At 40.0% G+C, this 18,807-nt stretch overlaps 1 protein-coding gene across 1 annotated transcript; it reads right to left on the reverse strand.

Annotated features, from left to right (window-relative positions):
- Positions 1-7: 7 nt before the first annotated feature.
- On the reverse strand, positions 8-18,142 carry bbox1 (butyrobetaine (gamma), 2-oxoglutarate dioxygenase (gamma-butyrobetaine hydroxylase) 1). The gene is made up of 8 exons (XM_085906782.1): positions 17,903-18,142; positions 15,938-16,366; positions 13,224-13,338; positions 3,473-3,671; positions 2,435-2,540; positions 2,148-2,344; positions 1,660-1,826; positions 8-1,015 (listed from the first exon to the last, which is right to left on the reverse strand). The coding sequence occupies exons 2-8, from the start codon at positions 16,328-16,330 to the stop codon at positions 864-866; spliced, it is 1,329 nt and encodes a 442-aa protein (XP_085762908.1). The 5' UTR covers positions 16,331-16,366; positions 17,903-18,142; the 3' UTR covers positions 8-863.
- Positions 18,143-18,807: the final 665 nt, after the last annotated feature.

Below are 18,807 nucleotides of genomic sequence, written 5' to 3' on the forward strand. Positions count from 1 at the left end.
TGGAAGAACTACATTAGACACAGACTGCTAAAATGTTGCTTTATTGTAGATGCAGTAAAACAAACGCTTGTTGATTTACTTACAACTTTGGAGTCGTGGCTTTTATGTATGTCAGGGATTGTCAACCGATGGTCCGTGACGGTATTGCAGATGGTCAGCGAAATTGGAAATGTAAAATTGTAACATTTTTAAAAATAAATATTGAGTTATTATTTAGACTTGATTTTCCAGCTCTTTTTGTTCATCGTTTTACCCATCCAAATTCATTTAACCATCCAAATTTTGTAGCTGAGATTTCCAAAATAGACTTACAGATGCAAATAAATAGCCTGTATAGGTTTATCCTCCTTCGATGCAAAATAAATTAATATTTATATATTAATATTTAAAGCATTGGTTCCTGAGTTGCTTCTTGGTTATAATGGGGGTGTCCCTTGGACAAAACCAGTTGAAAATCCCTGATGTACGTGATTTGAGACCAGCAGAAAAGGATAAAAGGCACAGGACTACATCCAACCTAATCATTTGGCTTAATTTACCATATGACATCAAAATAAATAAGGAAAGGCTCTATTTGCAATGGGAAGAGCTGATTTTATAGACATCAAAAATCAAGTGGTAGAAAATGCACCTATTGAGATATGGCAAAACGGCAGACGAAAACGCAGCTTTGATGATTCACTTCAAAATGTTTTTCAAGGCCGCCCTGTAAAATTGTTCATAAATAGTTGCATTGGCGCGTTGCAGTGAAAGTTAGAGAGTAATGGCTCAAACTCCTCCAACTGTGACAAAGGCAATTGAGATGCGGCGATTAAAGTGTCACTATTTAACTGTCACGATGTCATGGCGTGACATGGGTCACCCTAATTGACGTTATTGCGGAGAATTCGGAGACGAGACATGACTTCGTCCCAATCCAGGTAGGCGCCCTCCAGGTGCCGCACCTTGTCCGGACTGCTAACGTAGCTCTTTCGACCATGAAGTAGGCGCCAGTTGTCGAATGTCACAATGTCCCCTGGAATGCAAGCAGAAAGACTTTTGACTAAGAGCAGGTCTGCAGAGGATTGGTAGCTGAACAAAAAGTATTGCTTTTTTGTGTGTGTGTGTGTGTGTGTGTGTGACCAATACTTAAGAGGCTGAGAAAATAAAATATATAAATGTATTTTTGAATATTAAATAAAATGCTGGGGTAGCTTAACTGGGGCTAAACAGGTTTCTGCTGCGGCTTTATCAATTGGGCTATTTTTGTCCTTATTTTGCTCCATCCTGACCAAGGACATAAAACTGTCTCATGGGATTCTCCTTTGGTCTGAGGTATGTTATAAAGAGATGATTTGTTCAGATTAAGATGTCCGAGGCAGATTGGGTCGACAGCCTGAAATATTAAACGTGTTGAATATTTATGATAAAAAATCTTCATGTGGAGGGGGAAAGCTGACTATCTTATAACTCATTTGACAGTTGAACTGTGACGTGAACAGAATTTGAATTGCAAGTAAACTGTTTTGTCTCTTGTATATTTTCAGTTTCAACTATTAATATAGGCAATGACGACAAATGTTAATTTTCTTGTTATTCGCGGGAGGGTTCGCTGTCCCTAATTGACCCCAAATGAAATGTTTTGCAGAAGTGGTTTTAGAGACGACAGTTGATGCTGACCTGGCTCCATCTTGTAGCTGACCACATTCTCGGGTCGCTTTATGAGGTTCACGTAGGCCTTGAGCGCTCTGTAGAAGGGCTGAACCTGATGAAGTGGGAGGTCCAGCACCGAATCCCTCGTGGCGTTGTTGTAGTTTATCCTCACAACTTGATCTTGCTCATTAACGCTGAGCACAAAGACAGACAATACTAAAATAAAAGGTGACTTGGGCAACTACAAGAAATTCATACTTCAATATAACCACTAAAATATTAGTATTTTACCAACATGAGATATTAAAAATGGCTCCCATGCAGTGCAGTTGTCCACCACTTTGAAACAACAGCATCAAAATGAAGTCAAATGAAATGTGATGAATCTTTCATATTGTACTTGTCAACACACATGTTGGGCAGCAGATGGCAGTGTTTCTCTTTCTAATCTCTCCTTCAAAGAGTTCTATGGCATGATAGTGTGTGTGTGTGTTTTGAGAGGCCTCCTCACTCACTCAATGATCCTCTTCTTGGACTGCAACATAAAGTCACAGTAGTCCGTCCCTGTGTCAGTGAAGTCCACCAAGAGTGTGGTGAGCGTGTGGAAGGCCTCGGGGTCTTCGCACCGCAGCTGCTCGGCCGTGTGGAAGCCGTCGACCACCTCGCTGTCGCCGCCCTCTTTGGCCTGGGCGATGCAATGCAGGAACTGCACCTATGCTCAACGGGCCGTGATCATACCCCTTTTACTATGCATTCAATGCTAGGGGGGCTCAAATTGAAACATGCAACTGAAAGTACTCACTCCGGGAGCAAAGTGTAATGCAGGGTAGTCTGTGTGGAGACTGAGATTTCCTGAGGTATAGGCCACGTTGTTTGCATTGTACTTGTCCACAACCTGCCATGTATGCCTGAAGACAGTAACAGGAAGAAAACCCAGACATCTTTTATTATAGCACTTTTCCGTCATTTGGGAAAAGCATGTGAATAGCGGCTTGAGTATTCATCAATATATAAATGGAGGCATTGAAAACCCGTAAGTGGTGGATGAGTGGTTTGTTTGATGTTTTTTTTTTTTTGTAGAAGCTAAATTGAGTAACTCCCATGGGCTTTCTTTTTGAGATGCAGGTAGACGGTTGAGTCTTGACCTGAAGCGTTAGCCCGTCCATGTTGTGACAATGCCCGCTCAGTGGTTGCTTGTGTTTTCCTTAGGGCACTTAGCGGCATTCACTGAATCATTTGTTTGGTTTTGGGGTGTAGCAGCCTTGGCTTCTGATTTGAACCCGTGTGTCATCCACACATAAAATGGTCTCCTGAATTGAAAAGATGTGTTTCAGCACATCGACTATAGCGCTTGTGGGGCTTTCTGCTGTTCATTAAGATGTGTTGAGAACGAGCTGAGTGCTAATGAGGTCACGTTAACTCCCATGTTTTGACGATGAGAAGTAGACAGCTCTTTACTTCCAATTCTGTGAGCTCATCCTCTGGCAGTGGAATGACACTCCAAACCTCTGTTCTGACCGAGTGCACCAGGTAATTCCTCAGGTTTAAAGCAGCTGGAATGACTTTGGCTTGCTTATCCCGTCTGCTCCTTCGTGTAATAAACCGAAGCCATTAACTCCAATCAACGCATATTTTCCTCATAAAGAATATTTAGCGCAAACTCGTTTTTGGATTCCTTGGGAAATAAATAGTATATCGAGTTATATTTAATTACAGTCTTTGGGCTGAGCACCAGCGAGATGATGCACATGTGGAAAATTTACCATTTGAGCATTTGGTGAGGTCAAAGCTGATTTAATAGCGGCTTGGCACGCAATCGGGTAACGTCACTGAGTCTTACCCGTAGAACGTCAGTCTAAGATAACCGATCCTCTCGGCCAGTCGGGCCACGTGGCCTCGCTCCGCTGGAGCCCCCTTCAAGTAGACGATACCGACGCGTCTCAGCGCCACAAGCCACGCCAGCGCGGCCTTGTCATCGCGGAGGATGTCCTGGTAGTCGGCAGTGGGGATACGTAGTTTGCTGTCCCAGTAGTAGCGCTCTGAAACGGGAACATGACAATCAGAAGCATGTTTATTGCACAAAATGCAGAGTTAAGATTCGGATCTTGAACTTCAGAACCGCAATGAAATTTTGGAGCTACTGAATGATCCAAAGCAGTGCCCATCACATCAATTGCGTTCGACCAGTTTTCCAAAACTCTCGCAAAGTGGCCTCATTAGCCACTTTATCTACTCTAGACTTAAGAAATAGTATCAAAATTAACCAAGATAAAAAATACCTCTTCCATATAGACTGGGAGGAAACTTATTTTTCCACAAAAAGCTTATGAATATTATTTTACTGCTGATACTTGAAAACATGTTCAGCCAATGCAACTAAATGGTGTCGAGAGGTCAGAGGAAGGGAGATTGTTTGGCTCAAGTCTACTGCAAGTCCAAATTGGGTAAAGTGGGAATAGTTGATCCCCTAACTCTCATATCTCTGCATGTACTACAGTGTGTTTATACTTTTGACCTACATGCATCTTAATTGCGCTCAAATCTATTTCACATTCTCTCCAAAACCTTGCACCACCATTTTGTGAGCAAAACCTTTTCAACTTTACAGTGGGTATATAAGCAATTCATTACAGTATGTGACTCTATTGAGAGATATGCTTCCTCTGGAGGTAAAACTGGGACACGTTCTGCTGCAAAGGTAAATTGATGCAGTACACTGGGACATGCTCTAGTTTTTGGGCTTTCATAGCGATGATTTATTACAGTGAAAAGAAGTTTTCAACACTAGTCATTATGGCTCTCACTTAACTATTGTTTGAATCCCTTCATCATTTTAAAGCTGTGATGAGATACTATTCATATTCAGCTAGCGTTTAATTGTCTGTGAGGGGTCAACTATTGGCTTCCAACTACATTTTAGTACAAATTCATCTTCCTTTACACGAGGCCCCACAGAGAGCAAGCGCAGATGCTCTTCTCGAGTTCACTGTTGCATAACGGACGTTCTACAAGAGTGTCAGAGTCTTCTCCAACTTAACCACCAAAGTCCAAAGAGACCACCACTTGGTACATCATTCTCAACAAAAGATTCAGGCAACTTTTCTCTCTTAGTTGGGCCTTGGCCTTCACATGTTTCAGAAAGGAGGAAGTGTTTGTCCTAGACAAACACTTTATTCAAATCAGGTGTATTTGCTTTTGCAAGCAATGTGTACCGTTTGTATTGAGCTGGAACTGTCAGGTACTGTTGGGAGTTTTCCATCAGCGTTTTTTGTCCCCATTTCCTTTAACTGACATGGTAAGCTCGTACCCTGGAGCTGTTGGTAATCAGCTCCTAGTGTTAAGCTCTGTGGCTACACCAGATTGTTCTCTTATGATGGAGGACAGAAGATAAGGGAAAAATGACCTACTGGGAACATGGGCAGATTCCAATACTTATGTGAAAAGGGACATAAAAACAAAGAGTATCCAACAGGGAATAGTACACAAAAAAAAAGCAAGACGGGATGGAATATGGTATGCAGCTTCAAATAAAGAAAGTAAAGGAATGATCTGGTGTGGGTGAGAGAATAGGTGATCATCAAAATGACCTTCTTACTCACGCCACCATGGGAAAAAGTCAGAACGTGACAGAAAAACCCATCATGAAATATCAGGGTTAGTCTCAAAACGCACTTGTAAATATATATGCAATCAATCAAGAACAATGACAAAGTCCCCAGAGAAATCCTTTGCCCTCAAGATAACATTTCAAAAGGTTGCATTTTTCTGCTCTGACAACAGAAACTCTTAATGTGTTTAACGCTTTTCATTGCTAAATGTAATGTAATATTGATGCAGCTTAAACAATTTCAAGCCATACTATAAAAGGACTTTCCTTATTTTGCTGTTTTGTGCTGAGGTAATGAGGCCTGGATCATAAAATCCACCCTGGAGTGGTGCTGATGAAATGGATAAGAAGCATCTCAGTTTGGAGCTGAGATGAGCAGTAGAGCGTGCCCAATCTCTTAAACACGCATCACTACCTTGAGAGCGTATGTATTATCATCCTCCAAGGGTGAATCTTTTCATTCTCCGAAATAAAACGATATATTAAACAGAAATGGTCACCTTCTATAGATTGAGCTTCCTATTGCAACCCAAGCACTTTGGTAGTTTGCTACTGAAAGCGATTGAATATGACAGACATGCAGAGAAAAATCAGCAAGCTTCTTTCAGACAGACAAATGGAAAAATTTCTCCTGCTGCTATACGCCATCTGGTTACACTCCTTTTTCCATGGAGCCGCTCTCCAGCGATTTCCATCTAACAGCTGCAAAGTGTATTTCTGGTGTGAGGAGGATTTAAGCGCTTAGAGTTTGTACCTGGCTGATGCTTGAAACTCCTCCATATCTCTTTTTTGTCGCGATTTCTTCACAGCCTTTCAAATGTCTGTATTGCAATCAGACCACAAAGCAGAAGCGGACAGGCGATGGACTGGAATCTGCAATTTATATCTTTTTCGACAGCGGTGGAATTACAGTCCTTCATATTGAAAGGAAGGATTACTAAGTACTACATCGGTACAAAACACAAAGACTATTCCGGTTTGGGCAGTTAGACGAGATATACCAATAATCGCAATTTAGATTTTGGCATCTCATGATTATAAACACAAATGTGCCAAATAGTGCGGTGTGTGTATGTGTGCAAGTTCCGATAATGTGAAGGGCCCCTGAATGCATATTGAGCAAGCTTTTAATATGTAAAGTGACTTTTCAATCTGAATTCGAGAGCTTCCAAATGTATTATTTTGTTTCGGAAATCACTGAACCCTCTTTATGTCTGCAGTACTGATTGTTAGATGGTAAGTTCATGTATGCTGCAGGGACGCGAAGGAGGAAAATCGCTTCCCATCCCATGTCAACACAGCACAGTGACTAATTACAGCCTCCATGCCAGTGAATAAGCTACACTAACTAGTACCATTGTCATGAAACGAGGCTGGGGAGAAAGATGGAGAAGCATTGCTAATTGCTCAGTCATTGACATGCAAAACACAGAAAGAAGTGATTGGATGATACGGTGCACTCATCACACAGGCCTGGCTGAAACAGAGTTGTAGCGAAATACCAAGCAACTCAAGTGTCTGGAGAAAATATTATACACAATAAAAGTACACAGATACAGAGGATCAGAAAATGGAAGGAAATTAGGACGTCACAATGACATATGTCAGTTGAGAGGAGGGGCCTTTGTTGACCTTTATTGGTCCCACAATGGAGAAACTCGAATTGTGTTGGCAGCAGTTGCGGATAAAGAAAATACAAAAAAAACATGCGAGAAAGATATTTGCACAAGATGTACATCATGCAAACTAGAAATCTATTTTTCCAAACCAATCTCCCAGAAATGTTATTTGTTTGCAAAATAGGGAGTTTTAATTTCTACTTATGAGATCTGATTTATCCTTTATAGGTTGGCAGCTCTGGAGTTTACTATAAAAAAAAATAGAATGAAAAAACATTGCCAGCTCATTGCTAGCGATCACTGGAAACTAAATTGACGGGCGAGCTAAAACTAGCATTTGAATTCAAAGATGACTACACAGCAGCAATAGCAGTTATTGTTTTATTACTGTTGCACAGATCAAAAGGTCAGGAACTTTCTGCTTCTGATGACAAAACAGAACATGGGCCAAAGGTCAGTCTTGGTTGTAACATGTACGCTTGTGAAACCTGGTGTTTCAACTTCCTCACGTGGACGCTCGCTCTGCTCTGTCAGTAAAAGGTCCAAAAATGACACACTATCTAAATGTATATAATGTAAACAATGTGACTTGCATCATTGCAGAGCTGCAAGTAATTTCCTGGGGATTGGACAGCACTTGGGGCGTAGAAAAAAAATGACTCATCAAGGATTAAAAGAAAGGCACGACTGGTGATTAAAACTCACGAGTGTCTTCGTCAATCTCCCCCATTAAAAAAAAAAAGAAAAACGGAATGGAAAACTCTGCAGATTAAATCACCCCTCTTTTCCTCCCATATGAGAAGGCCTGTGCGTCAGCAGTCAACGAGAAATCAACGTTGCTGTCTTACATAGTTTCCAGCTGTGCTGGACTGAGAGGTCATGTAAGAATCAGCATGCATGTTGTTTGAGGAAAAAGTCGATGTATTTGAAATGAAATGACAGCAGCAGTCAAGACAAGATAGAGACTTTAGAGTCTAAAGCGTAGTCCGCTACAGCGGCTTTTCCAGCCAAGAAAAGCTGAAACTCCGGCTACTTCGGTAGCTGTCAGACAGCTCAAGGCAGTGTATCTCGCGCCTCATTGTGCTCTGTTGAAGTCTGAAGGTCTGCGTCACCTCCTCTACAGCCCACAAGCGAACTTTGTTTCGACCTGAGTGGATTTTTATCACAAAGCTGCCATCAGTTCAACTGGCCATCTGCGGAATGCACACACAGGCGGCTCCAGCCAGATGGGACTAACTCATTTTAAATAATAAGGCAATGTGTCTTGACATCTTTTTAATTTTTCTAATAAAAATAACCTGGTAATGATGCCCAATATTTTATCGTACAATTCTTCTCAAGTACTGTGTTTTTTAGTGAAGAGGTGCAAGCAGAAAGAGATGCTACAAATGAGACTGTCTCACCTTTTTCCAGAGGTTAGCTTGGAACTGAAATTGGAATTGCCACCGCCACTGATACAATGAAAAGTTTATTGAAGTGGAAAATCCTGTTCATAATTGAGTTCATTCTGAACAAATGATTTCTGCAAGTGCGTGAAAGGCGTTCTTGAGAAGAGAAAGCACACACTTCATGAGTATCCTGCCAAGATGCATGTTACTTTCTCAGCAATTCACTCTGCGACATCGGCTTAAAAGCTTTGTAAAAAGACTCGAGAGTTCATTTTACACGTTGACGTTCAGAGACTTTATTCCTCTCAATTCTCTTGGCACTGATAGTGTAGTGTTACATTCTTCTGTTTTTCAGAGCCAGCCACTGCCGGTCCCAAGCCCGTCCGTATCAAACACAAAAATCGGGAAGGTTGTGTCAAGACATTTCTTTCAAAACAAATCACATGAATGACTTGCTGACAGCATCAGCCGAAAGGCGCAAAAAGTGTTTGAGAGTTGATTTTTAAAAAGTGATCCTAAAACATAGCTTTTGCATTGGGAGACAATAGTTTCAAAGATTTAAGATTGGCAAAGAACTGACAGCAGTAGTTTCTCGACAAGACGTCTTGGAGAAAATTCTCTGATTAAGCTGAATATGTGAACTGAAGTGACTTTGAGAGAACATCCAAGTTTTCCATGGTTGAACATCCACAGCTCTGCTTTCAAGATGCTTTGTGTCGCCAAGACAAAATTCAGACCAGATGGAGAAAGAGGAAACCAGATAGACAGCATGATGAATCAGCTTTTACTTAGCTGAGACATGAAATTAGTCAAGAGACTGAAATTGTCGGCGAGAGTTGCAATGAAGTTAACGGTTAGACAGTTTTTTTTTTTTGGGTCAAAATTCGAAATTAGCTCATCAATGTCTGTTCCTTTCTTTAGGATGTGATGGCAAGATGTTTAAAGAGTTTAAACATCTTACACAGTATATACATATGTACAATCACAATTCTTAGATAAAATGTGAAACCTCGATCAGCACTAGCTATCGAAGCAAAATAGAAATTTTCAGTTTTCGTTGTAAGCCAATTCTGATCTAAATACTATATGACCCAATTCCCAGATTTGAGGTACTTTTATAAACACACTGAACATAAAAGTTTCCATTTTTAAGAAAATGGCAGATGCGTCAGCATAGGAAGACGGTGATTAACGTCAATCGGTTATGTGAGAAGAACGTATTAAAATGGTGTAGCTATGATTGCTTTCCATAAACATTCTTTCCATAATTTCTTACCTTTAGGCACGTATTAAGTCATTAGTCATGATTTGAGCTCCAACTAAATAATCATGACATGCATAAATTGCAAATCTTGCCATAGGTCAAATATTACGACACATCTGACGGGGAGTGTAGCAGGCAAATTTATGACAAAAAAAAAAAGGGTCATTACTGATAAGAGACTCTGCACGACAGAAACTTTCAGTGAACCGGAAAGCATTGCTCTCCTTATGCGATGAGTGTGTCTCTTATGAGCAAAGGTGACAAGAAAAAAATTGAAAATGCCAATAAGTTTCTCAAACAATAAGTGATTTGGTTGTAGGCTAACATTCTGAAGAACAGAAACAGAACAGGTCACCAATGGCCTAAAGCATTAAAGTTCCTCAGTAAGGAAACGAAGCGGTAAGTCTGTATCCAGCTAAGAAGCACATATGGGCTGGGGGAAATATTTGTTCATTCCCTGGAAAGGAAATATTGACAGCGGTGGGCTTGCGATTTGGAAGAACATGCAGATCTTTTGTTGACCCTCACTCTAAATCAGTTTTCCATGTGGCAGAAAAGAGGTGCTCACAAGAGCGACCTGCTCTTACCTAACGTTGTCGAAAACTGCAGAAAAAGACTTACCTCGCAATTCAGCTGTAAAGCGACGTCTGAGCATTTAATTTAAAATCTAATTGAAAGTTGTCACTAGGAAAACTGTCTGAGCATAAGAAGAACATTAAGCTGAGGGCTAGGATTGAAATCTATGTTATTCCTTATTCTTTTCGGACAGGCAGTACTAGTAGATTTTTAATGTCTTTGTTATTTTTGTACTGTTCAAAACTGGATCACAATGTGTGCACTTCACATTGTAATGATCTACAAAAACATACAATACTCTGTCTTGGTGAGTGTTTCCAAGTGCTTACATACACAACATAAACTGTGATTCATGTAATTGTCATGTAAGAAGAGATTTTTTTTTTTCAGGCATGTGCCTCTTATTGTGACACAAATCATTTCTTCCCATTTCTATATAGAGTACAATTTATGTAATTTAATAAGACTACGTCATAACTTTTGCACCAACCATGAATCCAGCATAATGAATATAAATGGTAATGAATATGAATTGAATGGTTATGAATATGAATTGAATTTACCGCACCGTAATTGGTTTTAACCGCATACTGGAAGGCACCGGTAGAAAGCATTACCTCAATGTTGAAGGGACTTCTTATTTGGTTAACGTTTTAACAGACATTCTAGCCCCCTCTTAGATTTTAACAAGAAAATTCAATTTCTACTTGATACAGTAGAGCCAATAAACTCTAGGCAAATCCTGACCACCACAGAAGAACACTGAAAACCAAATTACTAAAACGGCTGAAAGGAAATGGGGAAAACACAAACTTGAAATCTCTCTTCAAATTTTTAAACACAACCAACCCATATGATTGACCCCAAATATTTTCAAGTGAAAATCATTGGCTGCCATACTAACAACATTCCTTAATTTAAAAGTAAAGTTTGGGGCTTTTGACTGACTTTTGGTGTCTACTTTATATTACGACTACTGTATATTAATTTGTGTTTTGTGCAGTGTTTTATGTTATATGTATAGTGTTTTGTTCTAGCTTCAACTGTTGTGAAATGTGCTGCATTAATAAAGCTGTGTTGCATTTTAAAGAGAGAGAAACTCACGCAATTTTAGTTTGCCAAAGTTAAACACCTGTGTATTTCAACTCTGAGCTAAATTTGATCCCGCACATTAACAATAGCAAAAACTGGATTCTACCACTTGAAGAGCATCGCCCGGGTTTGCCCATTTGTCTCTAGAGAAAACACAGACACACAAATACAAACTAATGTCCAGGTTCATTGATTTCTGTAATGATCTGGTCTTCCCTTAAACTAAATAAACCTATAAGTAATTTACAATTGCTGCGGAATTCAGCAGCTCGTATGCTGATGAGGATCAAAGAGGCCATTATAACATTGGTATCCTGTGTATTTCCCGATCAATTTTAAGGTCTGTTTCTAAATTTATAAAAGCGTTCATGGTGTTAGCTGCTTTGGTATCGCTGTTCTTATATCATTTTGAGCTGCTACGTCCTCTGATACAGGACTTTTAGTCATATTATACCCAGAGTCAAAACTACTGTTCGACCCATAGCGAGGGTTCCACAATCTGTGGAACGAGAGGAATTCAGGGCCTCACAGACCATTGATATTTTTAAAAAGAAGGCTCAAAACCCACCTTGTTAATTTAGCTTTGAAGCACTTTAAGCATTTTTGTCTCTTTGCTTTTTGAGTATGAAAGAAATGTGACTAGTAGACATTTGCCAGACACTCATATTAAAAATCTACGTTTATCGAATTGAATTACATACATGAGAGCCAAATATCATAAATGAGTTATACTATGATAAGACACCATAATCAAGACTCACAGGCATCTCAGGGATTTCCAGGTCTTGTTTTTCTCCTCTAAGCATGACATTTGACTCATATCAAAGAGACTCTTTGAAAATAACACTTGAATTTTTATGGATTAGTTTCATGCCCAACCAAAAATAGCTACCGTAGCCCGACAACATACGGCAGTGTGCATAGACACAGAAAGAACAGCAGCAGAAAGGTAAAACATGCTCCAACACACAAACAATGACACGCAGTACTGGCTAAAAACCAATCCTCAGAGGGCCAGTTATCTTAGTGACCTCACAGTGACCTTTCCCAGTGAGTATATTCACGTTAAAGACTTTTGAACAGGCACATTCTGGATTGGGTTCACCATATGAGTGGGGGAGTAAGAACAATGATGAATAACACATATGTGACATTATGAGAAAACCTCTTGGAAGAAGCTGTTTATCATTAATTTGTCCATCTTTTCTGTGTTTTTTTCCCAGTGGAAGGAATTTCAATCTGGCTCCGAGGAAGAAATAATTAAACCTCAAGAGTGTGTCATTTTGCTCTGCAAGCAAGCCAAGCAGCATTTTAGAGGACTGCAGTTAAAATCTAGAAACACACTCAAGAGGTGTGGTTGGTTTGCATGAATGTTAAAAACAAAAACAAAAAAAACACATTTGTGGTAGTTTTTGCATAAGCAGGCTCACAAACTCATAACTGCAATGAAAATTTAGCATCCCGCAAACGTGTCAATACGTAGTAAGCAATCTGGAACAGGTACAGCAAGAACCATTCAACCCTGTGGGTCCTTCAGGACCCAAGATCGAGCACATAGTCCCCTTCCCGCGCCAGCCACTCAAGTGCAAGACCTTAAACTGTGCAAAGCAGACTGGATCAATGTCAAGCTATCAACCAAGTCCAAAACTAAATCATTTCTCCTGGTTTCATGTGAAAGATTTAGAAGGTGTTCCATCCTTTTAGGACGATTTTCAGACACTGGCACAATGTTGTTTCTGCATAAACTATATTTTTGTTGTCAACCACAAGATCCTGCTTTTACTGAATGCCAGTAAACGGTGGAAAAATCAATTGAATCATCAAGGTGATAAGCGGGCCATTTACTGTCCAGAAAGAAAAATCTGAATCTCTAATTCACGCTTGCTTTCACAATGTCTTCGGCTTGTTGTCGTCAGATGAAAACGGGTGACTTAATACTTGTGGGACGACAGGAATCTGACAAACATTTCTGCTCTTTTAAAGTCGTTCAAAAATAATTCCGGTAAACTTTCAAATCCAAACGAGGAATAAAAACAACAACTCACCATTGAGGAAGAGCTCTTCTTGCATGGCTTCTCTGGCCTCAAGAGAAAAGCTGCGTTTCTTTAGCCACTCCGCATCAAACACACTTGTGTGATGATCAGGCCACACAATGGACAACTGTGGAGGAACCAGAAAAAAAATCCCATTTCCTTCATTTTCTATAGCACTCAATAAGTGTCGGAGATTATGAAGCCGGTCCCAATTAACTTCTGGCGAAAGGCAGGAGACATTGTGACTTGGTTGTCAAAGGTGAACTTCCCATTTGGCAAACAGGCAATTGCCAAGAGGCGCCCTCAAACGCTTTCATGAAGATGTTTGCTTTTAAGTAATAATTGTTTTATTTTGTTCATGGATATTGTGTTTGATCCAACGCTTCCCCATCCTTTTGCCTTTTGGCAATGGACTATTCTTATCTTCTTACTGCTATTGTGCAGACTTGATTTAAAGGACTGCAAGAAAAAAAAAAGTTATTGGAGGAGTTGTGATTATGAAGCATCGCCGTTAACTTTGTGAAGTAAAGAAGGCAACAAACAGTTTTTTTTTTTTTCAAACCTTTTCAAGGTGACACATGTGCGTAACAGACAGCGACAAACACAAAAGACAGGACACCGTTGCCAGCCGGTAGCACTGCTGGCGATGGAAATGGAGAATGGCACGAGTCACACTCCTTATCACCGAGATCTAAACATTCAAGCTGTCAAAATCTTTATCCTTTATCAAATCTAGTAGAAGCTTAGGGATGATTTACTTGTTAGAAAATCTTCCAAGACAGGAGGATACATTTTAGAAAATATATTAAAATCGGTACGTAACTCGTAAGAACAATGTAACAATTAATTCATGAATAAACAACCAATAAATACTATTACGTACTGTTGTGGGTATGGGTGGGTCTCGAGCTATCAGACTGTTGCACGCTTAAACCCCACAAACATATTTGTGTGTCAAAATGAGACAAAATTCAGAACGGGTAGTTTACAGACACAATCTCAGAAACAGGAAACAAAGAAAAAATTGACCTTGTAGTACAATCTCACACTTGAGCAGACACTCCAGAGACACAACTATTTGTATTTAAAAACAACAAAAAAAACACATGTCTTCTTGAATGCGTCCCCCTTTGTCGTTTGTTGAGTTCATACTTTGAAAATGCTCTTCCATTCGGCTTTTGAGCAGATGCCCTAAGTGTTTGTGCCAAAATATACTGTTGTCTGAGACTGATCACAACCTTGACTTCAACATGTGTTCCAGCTGAAGAGAAAACAGCCTCAAAGACCGACGCTGCCATCGTGGATTCATCTCAACTTGAGTGTACTTTTGACAGTCCATTTTTATTCAGTATGCTGAATATGCATGGCATTCTCACACTAAAATTTATCCTCACATTTTTGTTGCTTACTATATATTTTCTTTATTCCAAGAGACTGGATTAGTGATTATCTGTCCACTCCACTCCAATCAATTCATCAATGGTTAACATGAGTGAATATTTTTTATTTTATTTTTAATGGATTTGAAAATGATTCTATTAGTCCACTACTAGATGGCACTAAATCCTACACATAGTATTTTTAATCTGTTCACCCATGTTAGCTTCGCAGACTGCACGCTGCTCACTGGCACATCTTAAGAATACAATTATCAGAATTTTTAGGATTGGATTCACTTGTGATTGGATTTGTGTGACTTCTGTTTCCTTATCTTTGCTTTGATTGGTGCATACTTATTTTTGCCACATAACGTATTTGCTACCATCCCAAAAATGTGCAATCAACGGTCAACATTTGAGTAAATATTTTTTATTTTATTTGGTTTTATTTTTAATTTGTTGGTGTCCACTCATTTATGCTGCACTTCATTTGTGGACCAGAATTTAATCTTTTACCGAGTTCTGGAATTTTTACACATATGTTCTGAGATTGTAATGTTAAAGCTGTACTCCACAGGATTTTGCCCCTAAATAACTTTACCGTGACTTTCATTTGTCCATTAATGGCTCATACATCTTGCAAATTGCACACTAAAACAATGGGTATTCTTGCTGGCATATGGAAAATCATTTTCAGGCTGGAATCAGGTTTTCTGCGCATGTGACGTCATGCGCGTTCTCGTGTTAGCTCGTTGTCTCCCAGAGTCCCGACCAGAAGCTATTATTTCACCATAATGGATTCTACATCTGCTTGGAAGAGACCAACATCTAGCGTGCCCCAGACACCCAGTTTCTCAGAAGAAGGCTAAAAAAAGGAAAACCCATGCATGTAAGTGTGCAATTACATTTTTTGGCCACACGTGGCAGTAACAATTAGAAACTTAAAATCCCGCGGAATGCAGTTTTAAAACAAATGCAGCTGAAAGCTCATCAAGCCATCTGGTGGTTTGTTAAAAAAAAATAAAAGAAAAATGAAAGGAAGCAATAAATCACTCTCTACCCGGCCTCATTGTTTTCAGTGAACAATATAATGAGATTAAATACATGAGCTGAATCAATTATGTGGCCAATATAAAAGGAATGAACGTTTAGTTTTGACTGTTAGCGTCAAATGCAACATTACAATAAAAATTACCCTGCATCATTCACGTTTTTGCGATATCACGATTGTAATATTTAATCATGGATAAATGGTTTTTTTTTTTAGGTTCTTCTGAATGTAACTGACAATGACATCCATAAATGTAATTTATTATAAAGGAGGTAATAATGATATGTTAAGCCTACCTTGCTGTCATTGGTAACCTCAACAACGTTAATGCCTGTGTCAATGTCCAGATCGGACATCAAGAGTTTACGGGCCTGAGCTGATTGCAGTGTACAAAGTGAGCACTGGCAGTTGTCCCTCAGCCACGTGAAGGGATACAGGTTTTGTCCTCCATCTTCCCACTCAACCTCCACCAGCCGCTCTTCATCCAGTGCTCGGACATGTCTCACAGAGTGGCTGGCCACAGAGAAGGAAGATGAACCCAAAGTCTGCTGTCCACGAAGCTGCACCACAAGTGTCGGTGGATGTGTAACCTTCTGTGGTCTACGACAAAACTTGACCGTCTGACTGGCCACGGAAGATGTGTATCTCTGCAGAGCAGGCCGGGTGACACGGGCCAAGGTACTCAACATTGTTCAGGCTTCCTTTCCAAATGACAGAACCACCAACTGTGAAGTAATACAAAATGTAAACAGCAAAAAAGAGACACCAAATAACATTGTTTTATTTTTATCTGTTTTATAGTACAACACAACGCACATATGGTCCTCTTAGTGTACAGTGGAGCCTCGGTTTTCGAACGTCCCAAAGACGCTCCTCAAACAGTGCGACAGTGAGCGCCCGGCCGGCGCGCTGCCGGCGGTTGCACGATCGGACAAAATTAAGCTCCCTGCTCACTGAGGTCCACTTACATTTTGGAAAGTCCATTAGGACTTTAAAAATATTTTCTAAATTTTAGCGACCGCTCTGTCACAATAATGCGACCAGCGCGGTGCAATTGCACGGTCGGCGGCGCGCTACGGTTGCGCATTCGGCGGTGCGCTGCAGTTGCGCGATCGGACAAAATTAAGCTCCCTGCGCACTGAGGTCCACTTAAATTTTGGAAAGTACATCAGGACTTAATAAATATTTTCTAAATTTTAGCGACCGCTCTGTTACAATAATGCGACCAGCGCGGTGACGCGCTAAGGTTGCGCGTTCGGCAGTGCGCTGCAGTCGCGCGATCGGACAAAATTAAGCTTCCTGCGCACTGAGGTCCACTTAAATTTAGGAAAGTACATTAGGACTTTAAAAATATTTTCTAAATTTCAGCGTGGGCTCTGTCACAATAATGCGACCAGCGCGGTGCAGTTGAGCGGTCGGTGACGCGCTACGGTTGCGCGTTCGACGGTTCGCTGCAGTTGCGCGATCGGACAGAAATGAGCAAATGAAAAAATGCTTTAAAAAATGCTTTTTATTGCATTGACATTGCCCTAACGGCCACATCTGGGATGGGAAGCCAGTTTATCTGGAAGCCAGTTGAATCTAAAACCTGGCGTCCAAGTCGTATCTCCAAGCAACCTGGTTTCTCAAAAGTCTATTCAAATGTATATAATGATTCCTTGCAATGCCAGACAGACTTTTCATGATGTCCTCGTAACTCATCCCGAACCTTAAAATAAAATGTGATCACGCTATCCCTGTATATTTAGTGTAACCTTTCCCTTTCAATTTTTCAACAATTCACTTATCCATCTGATTTGCACGGAACAACAGTAACTTGGTTGTTAATTAATAAGTAGTAATAATACTACTTATTAATTAGTAGTCCATGCGGACTTAGTAGTAGTTTGTACCCACAACGTAGTTGTCCGTGATCTCATAATAGAGTGCGCATCATTATTATTATTATTTTTTTTTAAGCTGTCATGTCTGGGGCACCGTACGGTGCAAACAACCGAGTGTCCGAAATTTGCGTTACTTCAATATTACGTTTCCCAACGGTGTACAGAACAAATAGCAAAGATCTAAAAACATTAACATCTGTTTTATTGAAGAATTGCATGCCTCTGTCTGCTAGGAAGCTAAATGACGTCATCGTTGCTCGTAGGGCTTTAAATGCCACATTTACAGCTCGACCTGTTTTTTTGTTTTTATCAATGGTATTCTGCAGCCCCGAGAAGACAACTAAACACATCGGTTTGAGTACTTTTGTAGCACTGTACCTGATTTCTTCGGTCCCCGTGTCTCAGTGTCTGCCAACACAACAAATGCCCCGGTTGTCAGCGTGGAAGCAAAAGTAGGCGAAAGGTCGCAGGAGGAGGCAGTGCAACGTGACATAACCACAGCGCCCCTGTGTCTTCAACCCTTGTAACCAGTACCACTGAACCTTCCTTGACTTATTGCCTTTTATATTACGCTTTGGTCATATTAAAAGAATAAACAGGGATACTAATTAACAGGGAATATTGTGCAGCCAAAATATCACTATGTTTCAACAGTATTTTATTCGCTTACATGTTCCAAAGGCCAATTGATGTTTACAACTTAGTCATAAAGGTGACCTGTGCCTTTGTGACAACAAATGCAGTATGCTAATTAATAATGTGTTTGACAGCCACAAAAACACCCCGATAAAATTGTTTATTTTTTTCCAGGAATTTAAATGGATTATGCCCGCATTGTTGCACAGATATGCATCCAATGATACAATAAATGTACATGAATAAGCGGCGATCCATTTAGTACAACAGCTGGACAAAATTGGTGATCATAAGCATGAAAGTAATGCTTATATCAAATTATTTTCATGTCACTTATCTGTAACAGAGGGGGAGACTTACTCTATCTACTACTTACGCTGTAAATTACATTAAATTACATCCGTTACCGTGTTTTGAATCATGAAACTTTTTTTGTTTAGTGACAAAACGTTCTCTGTGCCACCGACTGTGACTACACACTGTAAAATGCTGTTTTCAGTACATTGGAAAAGAGTAATGGGGGGGAAAAAATGTTTTATGGAGGCCCACTATTGTACATCCTATGAGCAGGTTGTTCTTTCACAACACTCATAATTACAGGGCTTCTCTCTGTGTTTAATTTAAAGCGAACCTCGAAACTGTCAAAG

This window comes from Syngnathus leptorhynchus, chromosome 3 (genome assembly GCF_054491065.1).
Source record: "Syngnathus leptorhynchus isolate UIUO chromosome 3, UIUO_Slep, whole genome shotgun sequence".
In the NCBI taxonomy this organism is placed as follows: domain Eukaryota; kingdom Metazoa; phylum Chordata; class Actinopteri; order Syngnathiformes; family Syngnathidae; genus Syngnathus; species Syngnathus leptorhynchus.

Coding starts and splice junctions, on each gene's coding strand:
- bbox1 (XM_085906782.1), bottom strand. CDS start 16,330: ATGTTGAGTACCTTGGCCCGTGTCACCCGGCCTGCTCTGCAGAGATAC. Junction 2,345..2,434: donor CATTACACTTTGCTCCCGGA/GTGAGTACTTTC, acceptor CGTTGAGCATAG/GTGCAGTTCCTGCATTGCAT. Junction 1,016..1,659: donor CAGCTACAAGATGGAGCCAG/GTCAGCATCAAC, acceptor CTTGCATTCCAG/GGGACATTGTGACATTCGAC.